The sequence below is a fragment of the Talpa occidentalis genome, unplaced genomic scaffold (assembly GCF_014898055.3).
Source record: "Talpa occidentalis isolate TD23 unplaced genomic scaffold, MPIMG_talOcc4v2.1 talOcc4.7, whole genome shotgun sequence".
Lineage (NCBI taxonomy): Eukaryota > Metazoa > Chordata > Mammalia > Eulipotyphla > Talpidae > Talpa > Talpa occidentalis.
In genome coordinates this window covers 1,783,375-1,805,633 of record NW_023605083.1, presented here as the reverse complement: position 1 = coordinate 1,805,633, position 22,259 = coordinate 1,783,375, and the positions used below count along the sequence as shown (strand labels likewise).

The 22,259-nt window shown below is 66.4% G+C and overlaps 1 protein-coding gene across 7 annotated transcripts in view; it reads right to left on the bottom strand.

Moving 5' to 3' along the window:
• Positions 1-3,206: 3,206 nt before the first annotated feature.
• The window catches only part of SARDH (sarcosine dehydrogenase), a 35,774-nt gene continuing 16,721 nt past the window's right edge, over positions 3,207-22,259 (bottom strand). For 3 of the 7 annotated variants that reach the window (XM_054689203.1, XM_054689204.1, XM_037492916.2), the window contains 8 exons: positions 18,441-18,579; positions 18,040-18,153; positions 16,707-16,854; positions 14,277-14,370; positions 7,113-7,275; positions 6,669-6,837; positions 5,520-5,655; positions 3,466-3,625 (listed from right to left, as the gene is read on the bottom strand). In XM_054689203.1, the coding sequence (XP_054545178.1) occupies positions 3,500-3,625; positions 5,520-5,655; positions 6,669-6,837; positions 7,113-7,275; positions 14,277-14,370; positions 16,707-16,854; positions 18,040-18,153; positions 18,441-18,579 (1,089 nt within the window). In that variant the 3' untranslated portion in view covers positions 3,466-3,499. Of the gene's footprint in view, positions 3,626-5,519; positions 5,656-6,668; positions 6,838-7,112; positions 7,276-14,276; positions 14,371-16,706; positions 16,855-18,039; positions 18,154-18,440; positions 18,580-22,259 lie in introns of those variants that run through there. The other 4 variants (XM_054689206.1, XM_054689205.1, XM_054689207.1 and 1 more) reach the window with 4 other exon arrangements.

Genomic DNA, 22,259 nt, shown 5'->3' with positions numbered 1-22,259 from the left:
CTCCCCGGAGACAAGCTCCTTCGCAAGAGCCCCTGCACGGGAGGGGGGCGGGGGAAGGGCCGGGAGGGGGGGCGGGAGGAGGGGGCGGGAGGAGGGAGCGGAGCGGAGGGGAGGGGAGGCGCAGGGGGAGGGAGGAGGCAGTTATTTAGGGCCCACCGCGCAGTTGCTAGGCGCTGCCTCCAGTGCGCTGCCGCTGCCGTGGGAGGAAGGGGCCCCTGGCTAGGCTTGGGGGAGCTGCCCGCCGGGCAGCCTGGAGGGCTCTGAGTGTGCCAGCGTGTACAGGATTAGCCCGTTCTGGGCGGGGAGAGGAGGGTGCTGGGCTTTCAGCCTTTAATTTGGGGAGACTGAAGAGCAGAGCTGAGAGGGGACAAAGGCAGGCCTGGCTCTGGGGGGGCCCCGAGGCCCAGCACTTTGGAGGCTGCAGGAGCTGCCAGCCGGCCAGGGGCTGCAGCTGGGCCTGAGGAAACCAGGCCCAGCAGGCCCCGTCAGCCTGTGCCCGGCGGGAAGTCATCGGTGGTGACGTGTCTGACGTGTGGGGCCTGACGGGGCCTGGCAGTGCACCCCGCCCCCGCAGCCCCCTGCGGCGCCCCCAGGCCCACGGTGCTGCTCTATCCCACGTGGTGCCTGGTGAGGACCCGGGAGCCCGAGAACCTGGCCAGGGCCCCCGGCGCAAGCTCGTTCCTAGGGAGCCAGAGCGGGGCCCGGCCTCCGCCTCTCCTGCGCTGACCGGGAAGGGCCAGGCGGCTGTCCCCGGGCTGCCCTCTGGCCTCTTCCTGGGGGCGAGAGGAGCACTTGGGCCCATCCAGTCTGGACAGCACTTTCAGGGGACAGGGAGGGTCCTTGGCAGGCAGAAGCCCCCCGGAAAGTGTCCCCAAGCTGAGGATTGTGCCCCCGAATCTCACTTTGCAGATAGGGTGGCTAAAGCCCAGGTCACATGGGGGTCAGGCCCCCAGGACCTTAGCACGTGCTGGGCTCCTGCCTGCCCCGGGGCCTCTCCTTTGCCCAGCACGCTCCTGCCACTTTTCTCAGCTATGCTGGGGGGAGCCCGGCCCCCGTGGCCAGGTGCAAGGGGGCTGCATGGAGCTGACTTTCTACACCAGGGCCCCGGTTCACGGGATGACCACGCTGGACTCGTGGTCATCCCGGGCTCGCTCTGACCAGTGGAGGCTTGATCTGGGCCCCTACTCTGACCTCCTGGTGAAGCCAGGGGCGCCCGCCTGCTCGGGCAGACAGGAGCTGGTGGGAGAGCGGGGATGGGGCTGGCCCCTGCTCGCCCCTGGGCCCCGCCAGCACCTGCCCAGGTGCTGCTGGCCTCACACCGGCTGCGGCTGAGGGCACCGAGGACCCTCTCCTAGCCCACCCAGCCCTGCCGGGGCGCCCTGATCCCTGACACAGCGTGGTGCCTGCGGTCCTTCTGGACATGCCTCGGGGCCACTCCGGGTTCAGGGTAAGGGGGGGAGTAGGGTAAGGGAAAGCGTCAGGCTTTTCTGCCCTCCCCCCATTGGGAGGGATGATGGACCCTGCGGTCCTGAGTGATGCCTGATGGCGGCACCTGGGCTGGGGGGCGGGCGGGTGTGGATGGGCTTCACCTGGGCTGAGACTCGGCCTCTAAGGGCGGCGTCACGGGGACGCCAGCAGAGCGAAAAGAACGGAAGAGCAGAGCAGCAGAGGCCATGAGAGGCCGGAGAATCTCGAGAGAGACTTGCTGGGGGCCAGGAGGCCTGCCAGCCCCCCGGCCCCCCAGCCCCTCTGCCTGCGTGTCCCTGGTAAACTCAATAAAATCCTGAAAAAGCCACCGAGGGCTTCAGGCCCCTCCCTTACCCGTGTAGGGTAAATAAAAAGCATCAGGTTTTCTGCCTTCCAGATCCCTGCGGACCTGAGTGATGCCTGATGGCGGCACCTGGGCTGGGGGACGGGCGGGTGTGGATGGGCTTCACCTGGGCTGAGACGGGGCCTCTAAGGGCGGCGTCACCGGGACGCCAGGAGAACCACGAGAACAGAGCGAATGGGAGAAGCAGGAGAGAGGAGAGGGCACGCGAGAGAAGGCCGGGGAGCCCAGAGGGAGAGACTTGCTGGGGGCTGGGAGGCTGCCAGCCCCCAGCCCCCCGGCACCTCTGCCTGCCGTGTGCCTGGTAAATCCCAATAAAAGCCTGAAAAGCCACTCAGGACTCCAGGACTCTCTCCTTTACCCAGTCTGCTCGGGCCATAGAGATCCCGCCCTGTGCCACCCTGCCGCTACGGGGGGCGGTGGGGGGCGGTGACCAGTGGCAGGAAGGGGCCACAGGGCTACCCAGCACCCCGCAGCCAGTGGGTGGAGCAGTGAGCTGGGGCGCAGCTCGGGGCTCCCACTCACAGTGGTGGCTCGAGGCCCCTCCCCAGGGGCAAAGGACGAGCGTGTGGGCAGCAGGCCCGGGGGAAGGGGTGTCTCTGAGACCAGGCCATGGGAAACCTGGGCCCCAGAGGCCTGGCTGGAAGGGATGTGTTCACGGGCCCCCCGAGTGTGTGTGTGGCCAAACCACAAGCCTGGAGAAGCAGGACAGCCAACTTCCTTCACCAGCCTGCCTGCTGCCCCGCAGCAACAGTGGCCACCGGTGTGAGCAGAGGAGTGGGGGCCTGCCAGCGCCCCAGCCCACACCCCGTCCTGCCCGCCCCTGTCCCTGACTCCTGCCTCCTCCGCTGCCCAGAGGCCGGGCATGCCTGGGCGTGGGGCGCTGCATTGGGGAGCAGGCCCTGGGCAGGGGTGAGGTGAAGGGAGGGACCCCGACACTTGGCCGGCCAGACCCCTGGCAGAAGAGGCAGAAGAGGCCCAGCAGAGGGAAGAGGGGCATCTCCCTCTTGGGGTGCTGTGCAAGACTTCCCCAAAAGCCAGAGGCTCTTTCTGCGATGCTTTCACCACAGTAGTAGTGCGTGAGGGGTTCTCAGGGAAACCGAGGCAGGAGACGGGGCTTCTGCCCACCCGGGGTCACTGGCCGAGAGGCCACCCACCCCCTGCTGCTCACATGTTTCCCACTGAAAGCTCAGAGGCCTTCCCCGGGCAGAGATGAGTGGTCCCAGCAGGAAGAACTTTCTGGATTCCCCTCCCTCCTGCAGTGCACACAGCTTCCCCTCCAGGCGCGCAGCTGAGCCAGAGCAGACGGCACCCCTGGCCCCGCGGGGCCCTGACCCGGGGCCAGCAGCCCACAGAGCAGTGGAGCCGGCCGTGCTGGCTGCACTCGGGGTGCCCGTGTTTACTGAGCCCCCTCCCGGGGCGGGGAGGGTTACATAGCAGTCCCTGAGGCGAGCTGTCCGGGTTGGGGGGTGCGCTGCAGACCAGCCTTCGTCAGCGCCTGCAGGATGGGCGGCCTGGGTCCTCTGACTTGCTCTGTCCGCGTCTGCTTGGGTCGGCCGGCCTGGACCGAGGCACGGAGGACCCAGGTGGTGGCCAGGCCGAGGTCCGGGCCCAGGCCCTGGGCTCCCCTGCAGGTGTGGGGGGTGGTAGCGGGTCCTGCGCTGGGCCCCCTCAGTAGAGCCCCTTCACTCGCTTGTTGTCCGGGTCGAAGGGAGATTTCAGGTGCGCCCGGGCAGGGTAGGTCACCCCCATCCTCTCCAGAGCGTAGTCTCCGCTCTTCACGAAGTCTGGGGAGACCTGCAGCAAAGGGGGCTCAGTAGTGCTGGGCTCACGCGGCCGCGTCCCCTGCAGGCCTCCGTGCCTCCCACAGGGAGCCATGGAGGGCGGCCAGCAGGCCCGTCCTGTGCCCCTGAGGGGGCTGGGGTGGCGGAGGTCCGGTGGAGCCAGTGTCCCGAGCTCTAGCACCCCGACAGGGCAGCACCCTCCTGGCTCAGCAGCGGCAGGCCCCTGGGATAGAGCAGGGGCAGAAACCCACCCGCGGCCCTGGCCCTGGCCACGAGCGGCTGCAGGCAGAGGCCCCTCCGGTCCTGCGGGGCGGGTGGCCGCGCAAGCAGCCAGACACTTTCCTGTGTCCTCCCTCCGTCCCCCCTCGGCCTGGGCAACCTTGAGGTCAGCCTTGGTAGGGGGCTGCAGCCAGGGGGTGCCTTGGGCTGCTAAGGAGGGGTCTCAGCCTCTGCTCTGGGAATTAGAGGACTCCTCGGGGCCCCTGGCAACACGGGACTGGACCCTCCCCAAATATAAAGGCTTCCTGTGGGACCGCAGAGCTAGGAGAGAGGGGCTTGGGACTAGGTGGGCAGGTGCAGTGCTGCCCCCTTGGTGGCACAGGCCAATGGGGCCTCCCCATGCCCGCAGGAGGCGGGATTCTTGGGGTCCTCGCTAATAAGCACCCCAACTTCAGCTGCCACCTTGAGAGCCTTCCCATGCAAGGAACAGGGCTCCAACCTTAAGGGGTGCTGGAGAGTGGTTAACAGCCATCTTGGGGGGGTCTAATTTGCAGCGATTGCCCATTTCCATGGTGTAAATACTGGGAGCATCCTGTAGGGTGTCCTGACCCCCTTCTCCCCCGGCCCCCTGCACCCCAGCAGACAGAGCAGAGCCATCTGCGGACTGGGAGTCTGTGGAGCTGCTGTGCACAGCAGGGACCAGCCTTTCACCCCACTGAGGACCTGCGAGTCCTCGGTCCCGCAACAAGGGGGATTAACACAGGCACCAGCCTGGCAGCCTCGCAGGTGGGAGCGGAACCCAGGGCCGCCTGCCCCCCAACCCCTGCCCCGCCCTGACGGCATCAGCATGTCTTGGGCCCGGTAACTTGGGCGAGGACTTGCCCGCTCCTGCCCAGCCCCCGTCAGGAATATTGTCATCTCTTGTGTGGACTCGCTGCCGCTCCCTTTGTAACCTGAGCTCAAGCCGGAGTGCGGAGGCTCTGCCCTCACAGAGGAACACCCGTGCCCAGCTGCAGCCTCTCGGTGATGGTCCAGCCGCCCCTCGCCCCGCCGTCGAGGAGACCTGTTCTAGTAACTAGACCTGCACATCCCGGGCCTCAGCTGAGCCGGCCGCCCTGCCCTGGCCGTCCCGAGGGCGCCCCGCACGGCCTGCGATGAGCCGGTTTTCCTTTCTGGTCGCACTGACAAAACCCTGAGCCAGCAGAGTGGGCAGGAGCTACTGCTCTTTGACAGGAGCTGTGCCTTGGCCCACACCCGGGCAGTGTGGCCCGCAGGGCCTCGTCACCCGCCCCCACTCCGAGGGTGGCCTGAGGGCTGGCCCTGGCGCAGGCGCGGAAACTGAGGCTCAGAGAAGAGTCCCTGCCCGAGCCTCAGCCCCCGCCCCGCCCCAGCCTCGGGCATCTCTAGCGAGGAAGGAAGGGAGGGAGGTGAGGGTTGTCTCACCCCAGAGGCCACCCCTGGACGCAGCGGGTGGAGGTTGGGTCTCAGGCTGGGGAAGGGGGTGTTCTCCTGTCTGACCAAAGGGAGCCTGGAGCTTCCAAAATCCGAATCTCTCAGAAGCAGCCCCGGCCCCATCACTCAGTCACCTCCCGCAGCCCTGGCCGCACTCGGGGTGCAGCATGGGGTGCTGGTGTGAGGCCTGGGGGCGTCAGGGGCTCCCCATGGTGGAGCCGGGTAGGGGGACTCACCGGCCCACCGCTGGGGTCCCGGATGTAGCCGTAGGCAACGGTCTTGTCCAGGGTGAAGCCGAAGTCTGCCCTGCGGACGTGGCCCACCACCTGCCCGTTTCTCCAGATGGCCTCCAGCCCAAACATGGGAACTTTCCTGGAAGAAGCAGGAGAGGCAGCTGGACCCAGAGCCAGCAGGCGCCCGGCCCGGCGGGACCCAGGGCCCAGCTCTGGGCATGGCCATGAATGAGCAGGACCCTCCAGCCGGGCCTGGCCCTGGAGCCAGGGCACGCGCCCCTTGCTTTGCCTTTTGACTTGTGTGTGGTTTGAAACATGGCCCTGAGGCGGCCGCCTGCTGTCTGGCCCCTTTCACAGAAGAACTTTTTTGCAGAAGTGCTTTTCCTGAGTCCCTTGAGGCGGGAATGCTCACGGTTAAATTTTGAAAATTCGGAACAGAAAACAAGGAAAGCTTCGAGAGTGGCGGGAGGCCGGCGGGTCGTGGGGCCGGTGCTGGGGCCGAGGCCGCCCTCAGCCGCTCGTCCCTGGCTTCACTCCTGCTGCCCGTCGCGTGCCGGGGCCCAGGACGGGCTGGTCTGGATGCTGGGTGCCACCTCTCTCCCCGCGGGCCCCCAGGTGCCAGGGCCAAGCCGGTGGGGAGAGGCGAGGCTGGCAGGCCCCCTGCACTCAGGGAGGGTCTGGACAGGCCTGGGGGCCCCTGTTCTGGGACCAGAGCTCACCATCCTGGCGACGCGGGGTCTGCAAGTAGACTGTGTCCTGTGGCCTCCACACGAGCAGGTCACCTGCCTCGCCGGCCCCGAGTGCAGGTCAGCTGACCCTGCCCTTTGAGCCGGTGCCCGGCTGTGCCCTGGGGGTCAACGCCCAGACTGTGGGCCAGGGCCGCGGTGGCTTGGGGACGCCGAGGGGATGGGGCGTGGCAGGTGTGATCTGAGGCGGTCAGCGGGCACCTCCTGGAGGGCCAGGCAGCAGAGGGGCTCTGTGGACCTCAGCGCTGTCTGCCTGCCGCCCTCGGAGCCCTGAGCAGAGCTGAGCTGCTCCAGAGATGCACAGGTGGCCTGCGGGACGGAACCGGCAGTGCAGGCGTCCCGAGGGCATCCCGCGGGTGCGGAGGTGGGCGGTCAGAGCTGGAGGCTGGCCATGGCCGGTACTCACTCGTCCACCGTGAAGCACACCAGGCGCCGGCGGAGGCCCTCGGCCCGCTGCTGCTCCAGGGCTTCGCGCCCCAGGAAGGGCACAGCCGACTTGAGCTTGCAGGTGAAGGCCAAGCCCGCCTCCAGGGGGCTGTCGTCCGAGCGCAGGTCCGCGTGCCAGTGCCGGTAGCCTGTGGGGCTGCCGGGGTCAGCGCCTAGCGGGGCTGGAGACGAGCCCTCCAGGAGACGCCCGCTGGCCGGAAGCCCCCAACACTCCAGCCTCAGTCCCACCAGCCTGAGGCCTCAGAGAGGGCCCCCCAAAGGGTTCTGGGCCCCCACTCTCTGCAGAGGGAGCAGGCTTTATCTGGAACAATGCCCACATCTCGGGGTCTTCCTGGGGAGGCAGTGGGGGCTGTGGCCCCCGTCCCCGTGTCGCTCTGGAGGCCCAGCCGCCCATCCCACGCACCTTTCTCGATGCTCAGAGAGTCGATGGCCCGGTAGCCTGCGTTGACGAGGCCGTGCTTGGCGCCCGCTGCCATCACGGCCTGGTACACGGGCACGCAGGACGGCCCCGGGATGTGCAGCTCCCAGCCCAGCTCCCCCACGAAGGACAGCCTCATGGCCCGCACCTGGAGAGAAGGGTGCGGCTCAGCGGGTGGCCAGCATGGCCGGGGTGGGGGGAGCCAGCATGGCTGGGGGGGGCCAGCACGGCCGGGTGGGGGCCAGCACGGCCAGGGGGTCCAGCATGGTGCAGGGTGGCCGCTTGCTAGCAGGCAGTGTCTGCTGCCACGTGAGTGCCAGCTGGCCTGGCCCCGAGGTGGCCACCAAGACGGGGTCTCCCGAGGGGAGTTCTCAGGATCGTGCTAGAAACCTCTGAAGGGGAGGAAGGGGTGTCCCATGGAGGGGTGAAGTGGACAGGCGGCTTCCAGGCTCTGTGTGTGTCCCGGGGCCACCAGGACAGCTGGCGGCTTGAAACCACAGAAATGTCTTTTCTCCTGGTTCCGGGGTCCTGTATCCAGGAAGGCCCCTCCTGCCTCAGGAGCCAGCTGCCAGTGCCCACGGCTGCGGCTGGTCCCCTCAGCCCCCGCTCAGTCCTCCCAGCCGCCTTGGGTCTGGCTCTGTCCTCAGGGCATCGGCTTTGGGTTCAGGTTCCCCAGGCCTGAGTGATCTCGCTCACGGGCCTTAACTACCTCTGCAAACATCCGATTCCAAATCAGGTCTCTCCACAAGTTCTGGGGGTCAGGAAAGGGCATCTCTTTTTGGAGGGGCCACATTCACCCCAGTGCAGGGACCTTGAGCCACCTCTTACCCCCCGTCGCCCTGGACAGCCTGTATGTGGGACCTTGGGTTTGTTCCGAGCTGCTCTGTGGTTTGCGCTGAGCTGGGAAGCGGCAGCTGTGGGGGTTCAGAGGCTTGGGGGGCAGGCAGCCAGCCCCGAGTCTGTCCTCACTGCCCCCAGCCCGCCCAGCCTCTGCACCTGGACTCCAGTCTTAGCAGGACTCAGTCAGAGGACAAGGCAGCCCAGGAGGCACCCCTGGGCGGGCAGTGCAGTGCAGGGCTGGCGGGGGTGGCGGCTGCAAGGCTGGGTGAGTCTGGGCAGCCAGAGGAGCAGGGCAGGGCTGGCGGGCGGGAGAGCGGCCAGCAAAGTCCGTGGCGGCGGGACAGTCTGCCGTCCTGTGCAGATGTGACTGAAAACCACAGGTTCAAGCACTGAAGGCCAGAAGGGGACTGAAGGTGTCAGACCCTCTGGTTTGGGGGCGCCTCTGGGCTGAGCTCATTGGCCACTCAGGGCTCCGTGCAGTGCTGTGTTCTGGGTGATGCCGATACCAGCTCCACACCCTGCTTGGGTCAGCAGGGCCCGGTGCGTGCGCCCTGCACACCTGTGCACTGGGGCTGCTGGCTGCGGGAGGGCACCTGTGCCCACAGGAGGCTTATGCCCAGCAGCTGGTGCAGCCTGCCGGACCCAGGCGCACCCTCGAGCCCACAGCACCCTGGGGGTACACCCGCACAGAGAAGGGCGTCCACAATGGGCCGCCGACCCCACGGAGCGGCTCCATCCCCGCTGGGCAGCAGGGGGACAGGCCACTCTCCCCACGAGGGAGCGGCGCTCACCAGGCCCACATTGGAGCCACGCCGGGGCCAGCGCTGGACCCAGGGAGGCCTGGGAGAGTGCAGATCTGCGCTGAGCTGCCATCCTCGGGGCCTCTCAAAAGCCTCAAAGTTGACACTGAAAACACACTGTTGACATTTGCCTGCCTCCTTGGTGCAAGCTGAGCTGTAGGCCCCTGACAAAGACGCCTGTCAATGGGGTGCTAATTTTAGACAGCCTGCGGGGGAGCTGGGTTGGGGCTCCAAGCCAACTCATTTGGAGACGGGAAGCATCACCCGTGCTCCCCCTTCAAGGGTGCGGGTTGCAGGGGCCTTGGACACATGTGCCCAGCTTGGGGGGGAGGTGGCGCGTGGGTGGGAAGGAGCCCCCGCTGGGGCAGGTTGACTGTGTCTGGCTGCCTCCTGACGCCTGAGCCTAGTGGGCCCCTGGAAGGGGCAGCTGGACAGGACAGATGGGGAAGCTGGCACTTCCAGGCGCCCACAGCCCCTGCCCCCCAAGGGGCCATGTTCTTCTCCACTGAAGCAGTGAGGACTCATTTCCTCTGTATGAGGGGTATGAAGTGAGGGGGTTGGCTCTCCCAGCCTCAGTGCCCCCCTCTGATAACTGTGCCCATGAGCACCACGTTCACAGGAGTCAGGGCCTGCACACAGCCCCTGCCAGGGAGTGCTGGCTTAGATGGACTTGAAAAGGAGGGGCCCCTTGTAAGCAGAGCCCCTCACTCTCCTGGGACCCGCAGGCAGCGGGCGAGAGGTTATAGCAAGGACCTCAGCCGGGTTCCGTTTAAACCCCTCTTCTCACCCAGTGACTCCCCAAATACTGTTGGAACTAATAAGCAAACTCAGCAATGCCACAGCGGGCAGGAGCAACAGATAACAGCAAGTTGCATTTCTCACACTAACAATCCAATGAGGAAATTTGAAAAACAAAAGCATCAAAAGGAACAAAACACTTAGGAGCAACCACGGAGGGGAGGCTCTGCGCAGGGACTGCAGGCCGCAAGTGCAGACTGCAGACGGGGGACACCTGCAGACGGGGACACCTGTGCTCACAGAGGCCTAACATCGGGGTCCCTGCGGCCCCCAGTGATCACGGAGTTGGTACAACCTTTACGAAATCCCAGCAGCGTGAAGCAGACGCAGAAACATTTCACGTGGACTCTCACGAGACCAAAATAACCTTGCAAGGAACAAAGTCAAGGCACTTACTTGCATTTCCTGGTTTCCAAACCCACCACGAAGCTCCCTGAACCACCGGTGTAGAGGGGATGGGATTGGAAACTAATTTTTATCTTTGTCCCCCCACCCCATACCCGGTTTTCCAGCCATCAAACCAAAGACGTGAGGCTCCCACCGCACCGCACACGCATGACCCTGTCTGAGGATCCACCAACTGCAGAGACTGCCTGACCACTGCTCCCGTCTCCCAGCCCCGGGGGGCACAGACTGGGGGCGTGCACAGAGGCACCGCACCCCGCCAGCCAGAGCTGCCACTGTCCTGCCGCTGGCAGAGCTACGGCTTGTCTCCTAGCGGGACCCGTGTGCCCTGGGTGGTAGCCGTGGCCAGCACATCTTCCTTGAGGCACCCACGGCTCCATCAGGCCCTGCATCCCTGAGGCTGCCCTGAATTTGCAGGTTTTGCAAAGTGAGTGTCAGGCAGCGGCTCCCACTGCAGGCTCCGGGCAGGGCCGCCAAGGCTCCGGCTGCCTCTGGGCGCGGGCTGGGCGCACACTCCATCCTGAGCTAATCCAGTCCTGACGGCCACGGCCAGGCCTTCTCACCATCAGGAAAGGAAATTCAATTTCCTTTTGACCTAAAATTAATTTTCGGGAGAAAATCACTTTACCGCTGTGCTCATGATGAGCTGGAGTCTGCGGCCTGCGCTGTCCCAGGCCGAGGCCCCGAGAACATCGCGTCTCCCCGTAACCTGGCCAGGAGCGCGCCCCCCGGGACCCTCGCTGGCCTGGAGGACATCCCGCCCGCTGGCTGCACCGCCCCTCCCTCAAGGAATGCAGGCATCACGGAGTGTGGGCCACACGCCCGTCGCCACACGCCCGTCTCAGAGGACTGATTGCAAAACCACCACCCCGCTCAGTTGGGGGTGCTCGGCTGGGGGCGCCACCCCCCTCTCCGTCGGTCACAGTGGGCACCAGCAGGGTCCTGCTGCCCTGCCCTGAGCCCAGGCTGTGTTCTGGGCATTGGAGCCACCCAGACCCACCCCTCTCCCCAAGATCACCTATAAATACCAGCGCCCTCTGGACCCGGCATATGGACGAATCCTTGCCACAGGGGGTAGTGTCAGGACTAAGGAGCCAGGAAGGGTGTGGTCAGGGGAATCCGAAACTCCCATGACTGGGGACGCAGGATGTCTGCAGGCCGATGGGGCGGTCCAGAGAGGATGTCTGCCTTGCTGAGCCTTTGTGCTGCCAAGGGGGAGGCTGAGGCCTCTTCTGACCTATAGGCGCCGGCCCGTGGGCTCCCTGCTCTGCTGCACCCAAGACCCTCAGGCTCTGTACTGACCCAGCTCCCACCTGCAGCTGAGGTCCTGCTGGCAGCCGGCCTGCCCACGCCCCTGCTGGCCAGTGAAGGGGAGACCACCCAGCCCTGGGCCTGGGCCATCGGGGAAGGGTGGCCTGGACCACTCGAAGTCAGCTAAACTTTAACATCGGCCCCAAGGAGCCAGTGGCGGTGCGTTTGGCTCACGCCCCGCGAACATATCATCAAATTTTCTGGGAGGCCTCCCACGACCACCACCGTGCAGCGCAGAGATCGCTGCCCCAAGGTAAGGCCAATCTTCCACCCCTGCTGCTGACCCCCCTGCTGCCGGCCACCCTGCTGCTGACCACCGGGCCAGGCGGGCTGAATCCTGCCCAGGCGGCTCTGCATCAGAAAAGCATAAGGTCGGGGCGACTGAGAACTTGGGGCCCCTCCTGCCAAGAACAGTTACATTCTGTTCCCACCTATGACAGCTGAATTCAAGCTGCTTTTCCGGTTCGAATAAGCACTTGATCTGCCTATCTCGAGGCCTAATTTTCAGTGAACACCCCCCGAAGCCTTGGGGAAAAGATGCGGGTCACCCCGGCAGGGCAAGACCTTCCCATCCCGCCTCCGCCAAGGCCCACCCTTGACTCCTCTGCCCTCAGCTCCTATCCCCTGGCCCAGCAGAGACTCGAGTCCCCTTGGGGCAGGACAAGGAGGTCCCAGCAGGCCACAGGCAGGGGCAGTGACCTGACCTCTGGGTTACTGGACTTGCCCGCCAGCCCCACGCCCCCTCCCCAGGCTGCTCCTGGGACAGCAGGGGGAGAAAGGGGCGACACTGTCTGCGACGGCTCAGCCCGTGCCGGGAGGTCTGCGTGTCCTGAGACGGCTGGGCTTCCCGCGGGCCAGGCCACCTTGTCAGGCGGCGAACAAGAAGTCTGAGGCGGCCCAGGGCCCACCAGGGTGACGCCAGCAGTGAGGTCTGCACCGGCCGCCTAGGCCGCCACCACCAGCCGAGGCTCAGCAAGCAGCCACACCCCCTCTCCCAAAGCGGCAGGCGCCCAGCAGCGGCCAGGAGGAGAGGCGGCCTGGGCAGCCCGCACTCCACCGCGCCCGCCCGGCCCCTCAGGACCTCCCACCTGGTCTGGCCGCCCTCACCCGGGGAGAGGCCCATCCTGGAAATCTGGCCAGGACGTCCAGCCTGGAGGGGAGGCAGCTGGAGGGACCTCACAAGCCCAAGTGCCAGGTGCCTGGATTGGAGGGAAGAGCCCCCTGGTCTTCCCCTCCCACCCCCAAACCTCACACGGGCTGAGCCCTGCCAGCCTCTGCGCCCCTCTCCTGCATCCACCGGTCAGAATCCCGTGCCTGAGGAGGCAGGACCCAGCACGACCCCGGGCATGAGGACGGCGGGCTGGGGTCCCCCTGTGCTGCGCTCCCAAGCGCCCCCCTCGTCGGCTCCCACAGGCAGCCCGGCGCCAGGGGCAGGAAGCAAACTGGACAGACCCTGGCTGCCCGCGCCCGCAGCCTCGGCAGCGTTTGTATCAGCGTCTCCGCAGCCCGCAGCCTCTGCCCATCCTCACCACGTTGTTTATTTGCTAACAGGGCAGATTCGGCCCTGGACCTCCAGCCCCTCGCAGGCCAAGGTCCTGTCCCCTTCCAGCGCCCCCACACTGTCCCCACCCCCATCGTGCACAGGAAGTAGGGGAGGTGAGGCAGGCCCCCAAGCCTCTGTCCACGCCCCCAGGCCCCTGTCCGTGCCCCCCCACCACGGTCCCCCCACGCCTCCAGGCCACTGGGCACACCCCCAGGCCTCCGTCCACGTCCCCCGCTGCTGTCCATGCCCCAGGCCGCTGTCCACGCCCCAGGCTGCTGTCCACACCCCCAGGTCGCTGTGCACGCCCCCCAGGCCTCAGTCCACAACCCCAGTCACTGTCCATGCCCCACCTGCAGCTGTCCACGCTCCAGGCCTCAGTCCATGCTTCCCCCCCCGCCCCCGCTGTCCACACCCCTACCTAGCCACTGTCCACGCCCTCAGCCGCTGGCTGTCTTTTGTTTCACTAGCTGGGGACCCACAGTCTGCCAGTATCTCTCTGAGCTCCATTTGGGGGTCATAGGTGGTGCAGCGCCTGGCTCGCCACACTGGCCATCCTGCTTTGGGCGTGATGGGCCCCGCTGACTGCGGGGACAGCCACACGCCTGCCTTCCTGGGGACAGCTCTGGTCCTGCAGCCCCTGGACAACTGGGACATGTTTTTGCCACAGCTGGTGGCGCTCCTGGCCTCAGGTGGGTAAAGCCGGGGACGTTGCTAACACCCTAAAAAGCACAAGATGCCCCCCAGAGTATTCTTGCCAAGTGCCAGTAGTACCCGGCCAGCGGGGGCACCCACTGGTGACCCTACCTCACCACCGGCTCCCGGCTGCGGCGTCACGGGGCTTATGTCCCAGCAAGGACGCTGAGGGCAGCCGGGGTCCTGGCCAAGGGTCACTGCGAAGCTGGGTCCTGTGGAGCTCTGACACCACCTGGGCTCAGCAGGGGACCCAGTTCTTGGGAGCCAGACTTTGTAGGGCTGGGGCGGGGAAGGGGAGCACCCCCAGAGCAGCCAGCTCCCTTCCACCCTCCCTTGCCAGGGAAGGATAAGCGGTCACTTCAGAGGACAGGGACAGCTGGGGAGCAGCAGGCTGCCCGGGTCCCAGCCTTGTCACATCCAGGAGGGGCCCACCAGTCACCCTGACTTGAGGGGACACGCCCCACAGGGTGAGCAGGGGACATAGCGGCGGCTGTGCCGAGGCTGGCCCGCCTGGCAGGGGAGATTGGGCCCCCAGCGGTGCCAGATCCTGGGCAGAGCACAGGGAGGCTGACCTCGTCCGTCACCCCGCAGGGGTCCAAGCCGTCTGCAAGGCAAGGCCATCCAGTCCCCATTTCACAATGGGGAACGAGGCCCAGGGAAGCAAACGCGCCCCAGGATGTCCCAGCTCCAGTCCCAACCCTGGGCGTGTTCCCTCACTGCGTGCTCCTGCCACCACAGCCCAGGGGCAGCGCCTCCTACCAGGTGCCCAGCGGCCTTCACCAGCTTGTGGGTGGAGAAAGGGAAAGCCTCGTTGCTCAGGTCTGTATCCAGCACCTCCTGCAGAATGGCCCGGCTGTGAGCAAGAACAAAGTCCATCAGTCAGTCAGTCAACAAACGCCAAGCCCTCCTAGTGCAGCCCCAGGTTGGGGAGACGCTGCAGATACCGCCGTGAGCAGGACAGCGCCTGCCTTTGAGGGGCAGACCGAGAACAAGTATAATAAGAGCACACCACGACGAAGACTCCCAACACGGGCAGGTAGGAAACAGTCTTCCGCGGGAACCACGGCAAGACCCAGAGCCCTGGGCAGCTCACCCCTGCTCAAACCGAGGCTGGGGCAGGTGTCTAACCACCCACAGACCCGGAGCCTGGCCTCTGTGTGGCGGAGACCTGCACTCCCGAGGCACCTTGCACCCCCACCCAGGAAGGGGAGGGGCTCCCTGCATTCCTGCCCAGGTTCCCAGCCCTCTTGCCACCCCCTCCAGGAAGTCTTCCGTGACTCCCCAAGTCTGGGTCAGGGGCCCCTTGTCTGGAGACATCTCCGCCCCAGGAAGCCCCCTAGGAAACGAGGAGCTCGTGCCAAGGCCCCCCATCCCGACGTGCCTGACACAGGAGGGCACGCAGTAAGCAGGGCTGCTTGAGAACAGCCTGGCTTGGCCCTGTGGGTGAGCTCCCGTGGGGAGACAGCTCCCCCGCCTCTACCCCGCGGGGCCTGCGGGTGCTGGGGCTGCAGGGTGACCGCTGCTCTCGCCTGCCGACCCCACCAGGTGCCAGGAGCTCCCGCCCACGCCAGCAGACCCAGCGCCTGTGATTGCCAGGACCCATGTAGCCCCCGCCCCCCACCACACCGCGCGGAGCCGGCCCCCACAGAGCCCAGCCCAGCCTCAGGAGCACGTCCTCCCACGCCCCAGGGGCTCCGGGCCAGGGCCGCTCAGCCAGGGTGGGAAGGCTAAGGGGAACCCCAGGTCCCGGGAGGGTGGCCGACCCGCCCCAAGGGGCCAGTGGAGGTGCTGGTGGCCACAGGCCCCTGATCAGAGACCCAGGTTCAAGATCGACATCCCCACCCAGCCTCAGCGCCCTGGCGCTCCCCAACAGTGAGGCCTCCCAGGGTGTGGGCTGGCCAGTGGGGGCCAGAGCCGGTGCCCCAGGGCTCGTCAGCCTCACACGGCCTCCTGGGTTTGAGTCACGCAGAGGAGGCGTCCAGCCGCGGCAGCCGCCCTGACCACCAGGCCCGGGGGCACCCTGAGGGCCACCCGATGCGGCCCAGGTGTCAGGCTAAGAGCCCCCCGGCCAGAGCTCAGGAAGTGCCGCCCTTATCTGCGACGTGGCCGCATCACTGGGCCCCCCAGAGACGCGGGTTGTTTTTGAAAGAGAGAGAGGACACTCTGAAGGAGAGAGTTAAGATTTCCAGGAGCGGCCCTGTCCGCCCGCCTGGAGCAGCCCTTAATGAGGCCGGAGGAGGCCGGCGTCCCCGGGGCCACGCCTTGACCTGCCTGGCTGGCGCCCCCTCCCCTGCCCAGCAGCCTCCCACACACAAAAAACCCTACTCCCTGCCCGAGGCTGCCTGCACCCCAAGATGTGGAGGTGGGGCTCACCCCGCCCCTCGCCTTCGAAATCTCACGGTGCTCCCTGCCTCGTTCTACTCCTGCCCCCTTCTCAGCCCCGCCCAGCCAGCCGGCCTCCCGCCAAGGCCACGGGCACTGCCAGCTCGCCAAACGCAACTCGCAGTCCTCGTCCCACTGGGCTGTGGACTATCCAGGCCCGGCCTCTGCCCCTCCTGGAAGTGCCTGCTTCACCTGGCCCCCAAGGCTCCTCACACGCCTGCTGGCCAGCATCAGGGACCCCAGTAAAACCCAAATCCTTTGTCTGCGACCCTCTGAGCACACCTCCTGCCACCCCTCTCCACAGACCTTGCTGCTGCTCCCGACACACCCGGCACACTCCTGCCACAGGGCCTTGCGGGTGTCGTTTCTGCTGCCCGGCCCCCCGCCCTTCCAGAGAGCTCCCAGACTGCAGCCCTCGTGCCTCCCCCAAATGTCCCTCGATAGCACTGGTTTTCCTGGCCCAGGACCACATGACCGAAGACTGCTACCCCTCCCCTGGGAGGGGGTCAGCCGGTCCAGGACCGGCCGGGAGCTGCTGCGTGGCCTGCTCCAAGACACGGGGGAACAGGCCCCGCCAGGGTCTGCGCACACGGACCAGGGATACAGCAAGGCGGGCAGACACGTGTGCTCTGTCAGGGGTGGGGCGTGGGGTGACCTGGCCGAAAAGCTTCCAAGCACTGTCGTCTGGGCAGCGCCCGTCCACGGCAGTGCACTGTTTGGACCAGGAAGTGGCTTTGCCCCCGGGGTCCCAGCTGGAGCGCCCGGCCTGGGCCCTGCTGTGCCTGGCACTGTCCAGTCCCTGTTCACCTGGCCGGGCCCTGGATGCTGATCATGCCCAGGTCCTCAGAGCTGTCGATGAGCTGGCAGCGCAGCCGCTGGTCCTGCAGCACCGTGGAGATGTGGGACCAGTTGTGCTGGGCCACGGCGCCGCCCACGGCCAGGTAGTAGGCGTCCCCTGGAAGAGAGGCGCCCACTGAGCGGGGCAGGGGGGCAGACAGCCAGGCGCCCGAGGGCCCCCACCCAAGGGAGCCCTGTCTGGGGCCCTCTTCAGAGGGTCCTAGTGTGGCGAGGGTGGGCGCTCCCCGTGCCACTCCCACCGGGGCCTCACCGGTGCTGCAGGGTCCCGGCCTGGATGGCCCGACCCACCCTCGCCACCGTAAGGCGGAGGCTCAGCAAATGGCGACAGAAGAAACAGGCAAAGAACGAACATTCGCTCGCTAAGCACCCTCTGCTTCCCGAAGCCAGCAGCCCGGGGTCCCCGCCAGCCCCCGACCCCCAAATCCACCCTGAAGGGCCTGGAATATAAGCCACGTGCCCACTGCCCGGGCCCCCAAGACAGGCCCCCACAGCCAGGACCCCCTGCTGGGCCCCGGCTGCTTCCCGGAGCCTCGGAGCCTGCACGCCGCAGCGGGAGCTCGGGGACTGCTGCGGGGCTGCCCTGGTTAACTAATGATCCCCGCTTTCTCCTTCCATCCCTCCCCGCCCAGGCAGAGCTCAGCCCCCCTCCTCGGGCAACTGAGTCCCGCTGAGGAGGCAGCTGAACTGCTGCAGACGAGCCGGGGCTGGGGCTGGGGGCCGCGGGGCCACCGGGTCTTCTGAGCGGGCTGCCTGTGACCCTCCCCCGGTGGCCCCCACGCGAGCACGGGGACACCCAGGGGCCCTTCCTGGGGAAGAGAAGGCTCCCCACTCCCTGCACACCTCGCCAGTCGGGGAGGGAGGCAGCTCAGGAGCCGCAGGCGGGAGGGAAGCCGGAGCTGAGCCCCCGCACAGCCTGTGCGCAGCGGCGGAGGGGCCGCCGGGGCAGTCCAGGGCCCGGGTCTCTCCTTGCCGGGCCCGGGAGGGCGGCTACGTGGGTCCAGACCGCCGTCGGCACAGGGGTCGGTGGCAGGGAGCCGCCATCCCTGCGGGGTCACGTCCCACAGGCAGCCGGGGCCCCGGGGCCGCTCCAGACGCGGGCGGGGCAGGCTCCCAGGCGCGGTCACCGCGTGGGCCGCAGCCCGGAGCGAGGCCTCTCCCCCGGGCCCCACCAGGGCGGCGCGGCAGGTCATGACAGAGCTGCCCGCAGCCCACCCCGCGCCAGTGCCGCGGTCTCAGGAGACACCGCGTGGGCAGCGCCGCTGCTCCCACCGGCAGCTCTCACCTTCAAAGGCAGGGACGAGGGGGGAGTCCTGGGGCCCGGGGGCCAGGCGGCTGACGGTCAGGTCACTCTCCGTGCCCCCACGGTGGTTCAACATGCAGGTGTACACCGTGGAGCCTGGGGCGGGGGAGGCCGGGTCAGGGGCTGGGGCAGGGGGAGGCCCAGCTGGGGGCCTGGGGCAGGACCTCGGGTCCGGGCGCTCCGGGGCCCGTGAGCTGTCAGCACAGGTGTCCGCCAAGCCCAGTCACCACTCGGCGGGATCCCCTGTGGGGCCCCCACTCCCGCAGGCCCTGGGACTGAGTGACCCAGCGGGTGGGCAGGTCAAGCTCGGCTGGCCGTCAGACCTCAGTGCCCGGCTGCGCCCCTGAGCCCACGGCCCGGAGCACAAGCAGTGCGGGCCCTACCTGGAGGCCGACTGACATCTGCAGAGAAGAGCCAGTCGGCTGCCTTCCGCGCGTCCAAGCCCACCAGGTAGAACTTCCCGAAGTAGGACATGTCGAACACGGCAGCGGCCCCCCGGCAGGTCAGACACTCCTTCCTGATCTGGAAAGTTCCAGGGAGGTGGGAAGCCAGGGGCCTGTGAGTTGTGCCCCTCCTCAAGAACAGGGGTGCAGGGCTCGCTGCCACACCCTTGCCCTGGCCCCGCCCCTCCCAGGAACCCCGTGAGGGTCTCTCAGCTCGGGGGGCACCTGCAGGCCAGCGCGCCTCCAAAGGGCGGGGCCGCAGCTGTGTTCTCTCACCACGGAGGCGTTAAAGGGGCGATCGTCACAGCGGGGAGATCAGAAAACCCCCAAACAGGCGGGACTCCAGGGCACGCTTATGTAACCAATGGGCCAAATCACAACAAAATCACAAGGGGTGTCAGAAAAGCTTTGAGGTGAGTGAAAGGAAGCGACGGTCAGGGGGAGGCATGCGCGGCCCGCACCCGAGAGCGCCCCAATTCCCTGGAGAGGGGGCAGAGGGGGCCGCGGCCCAGGGACCTAGCCCCACCGGGAAAAAGAAGGCGAAGCAAACCCAGCCCAGAAGGAAGGAAAGGCTAGAGATTAGGTAGAAATTAATGAAATCGAGAAGAGAAAGTCGGCAACATCAAAAGCTGGTTCTTTGTGAAGACCAAGGAAAGCTGCAAACCTTGAACCGCCGAAGGGAAAGACAGGGACGCCTGAGAGGCCAGATGGGCTCGGCGGCACCGGGGCGGCGACCCCCCCCCACACACAGGAGACTCGGGACACCCCGCGCGACACCCTCCCAGCTGGGCGTGGGGGGACACGGGCCGCTAAAGCTGTGGAAAGGCCCCGGCCGAGCTGCCCCACGGGGACCGGGCGCTCCCAGAGGAGCACCCGCTCTTCACAAACCCCTCCGGCAGGCGCCGGTCACCGGGACCGCAGCAGAGGCCAGGCTCCCAGGCGCCGCAGGCCGTTGTCCCTCGTGAACAGAGCGCAAACCCCGACGAAACAGTAGCACCCCGCATCCAACCGCATAGACGAAGGTTTACACACCCGATGAAGCCGGATTAGCCCCGGAATGGAGGTTGGGGGCACCGCACGGTCAGAGCAAACCGGACGGCCAGCTCGCTCGTTAGAACAACGTCCCACACCTGACGGCTGCGGCGCTGGGTAACTAGCAGCAAAAGCCTCCTCAGCCCGATGCAGGCCGTGAAAACCCCACCGCCGACATCACACTTAAATGTGGGAGACGGCCCCCCAAGACCAGCAATAAAGCGGGAGGAGGCCAAGCTGCCTGCTCTGCTTTCATCACTTGCACCACTGGTCCTGGCCGGGGCAGCCGGGCGGGAGAAAGAAACAGGCTTCCAGGCTGGAAAGAAGCAAAGCTACGTCTGCGCCAACGCTGTCACCCGGCGCGCGGAAGACGGTCAATCGGCCTCTGCAGAGTGACCAGGACTAAGGAGGTACGTCAGCCGGGCTGCAGGGCGCGAGGCCGGCACGGCAAGCAAAGCCGCGTTTCTATCCGCCAGCCACCAACAGTTCATTCAAAAAGGAAATGGGAAGTCCAGGGACATATCATCCCAAATAATCACATGTTCACAAATAAATCGCGCACTAGAAGACTGCAACTTGAGCCCTAAAAATGAGAACATATTTCTGTGAAGAAATGAAGTCATCAGTAAATGGAAAGAAGCCATCTCCGGCTTACAAAGCCCAGGACCAACTATCAGACAAAAATACTCCCCGAACTCCTCTCCAGAGTCACCCCAGCCCCCGTCGGGACCCTGGCTGACCTCTCGGCAGAAATTGACAAGCTGATCCTAAAACCCACATGAAGGTGCATGCAAGGGACCCGGAATCCTCAGAACAGCCTCTGAAAGGAACAAGGGCTCACGCTTGGTGATTTCCAAGCCCACAAAGCGACAGCGATTATGCCAGAGTGGGTGGAGACACGGGCTGCGTCCAGTTGAGAGCCCTGAAATGACCCTTCCCTGGGATGCTCAAATGATGCAGGGCCCCGAGGCCATTCGGGGGAAAAGAACAATCTTCCACAATGGGTCAGGGACAGGACGTCACAGGCAGGATGAAGCCGGAGCCCTTCCTCACGCCACACAGACGGCTTGATGGGCACAGATCGAGACCGCGAAGAACTGAGAACTGTCACATCCTTCGAAGAAAACACAGTGAGTCTTTAGGGCCTGGGGTCACCGAAGCACAAGCAACAGAAGAAAGGACACCTGTGTCGCTCTTCATCAAAACGGAAGACTTTCCTGCTGCAACAATACTGTCGAGAAGGTGAAAGAGCCACCTCAAAATAGGGGGAATATTTGCCAATCATAAATCCGATCAGGGACTAGCACCCGAATACACGCAGCACTCTCCTAAGTCAAGTAAAAAGGCAACCCCAATTAAAAGGGAGCGATGCCAGGCTTCCCTAGGGGTTAGCCTCAGGCTGTCACCGCTGCGGCCTGAGCGCGATCCCTGGCCAGGGAGCTGACCCCCGAGGACTCGAATCCAAGAGCCAGGCAGGAGGGGCTGCGGCCGGAGGGGCTGGGTGGTGCAGGATCGGGCCGCTCACTGCCGGCGGACCGTCGAGTGGAGCAGCCACTTGGGAGAACAGTGGGCAGGTCTCGGCACATTCTGATAGGTACCCCCGGCGCAGCCACACCGCCCACGTCTGCCCCAGAGAAACGACGCGCTCTGTCCACACGAAGGCTCGCGTGCGAACACACACAGCGGCCGTGTTCATCACAGCCCCAGCGGAGACCACCCAGCACCACCTCCCACAACGCTGGGGAGCAGCTCGGAGCCGGCCCCGGGTATCACAGAGGTGGAAACGCCGACGGGTGCAGGCCGGGCCCCGGCGCAGGGCAGGGCAAACGTGGGCACCAGCAGAGGCCAGTCAGAGAAGCCGCACGCTGTGTGACTCCAGACTAGGGCCGCGATGGGGGAAAGGCTGGGCGTGGGGGGCTGGGGAGGGCATGGAGCAACTGAGAAGGGCAGGGGCTTCTTTGGGGAGGAGACAGAACCTTCTAAAACCAGAGTCTGGCGTGACCGCTCGTGTCCCCGCACCGGCTGACAGGCAGCGCCCGGCGCCTTCAGCGAGGATTGTGTCTGCATGTCTCGGTAAAACTCGGAAGCCAAGGGCACCCCTCTCTCCTCCTTCCCTCCATGGGGTGTCCCAAGGCGGGCTTCCAGGTCTCCTGTCCCTGCCCCCGGCCTGTGCCAAGGCCCGCGCCCCTCCCGCAGAAGGCACCCCGCCCCCCCAAGGACGCAGCTGATTAGCAAAGCTCACACTTGCCTGCCCCGGAGGCCCCGGGGCCTGTGGGGGCTGGATGTTTGGAAACGGCGGCCAGCCGGTGGCGCGGGGTCGGGAGAGGCCTCTCCAGACTCGCCTCGTGATGGGGGGCTGAACCCGAGGGCCCTGGGGGGAGAGGTCTGCACAGGGAAGCGGGCGGCGCACAACCCTGGGGTCAGGGAGGTCCTAAGCCAGACGCTGCCTCTCCGGTCTCTCCAGGCACCGAGGCCTTTCTGGGGCGCCAGCTGCTCCCGCCCAGCACGGCAGCCCCCTCGCTCACGCTGTGGGGTGCAGAGCCAAGCCCAGCTGCTCCGGGCTGACGCGCGGGCTGGGGAAGCGGCCAGAGCGGAGAACAGGCGCGTGTTTCACACTTCGGGACCACTCGGGCGGCTGCGGAGGCCGGATGGAGCCACAGAGCCGAGCCGGCACCCCTCCCCCGCCCGAGCCTGGGGCCAGGTTCCCGCGGGCCCAGGGATGCGGGG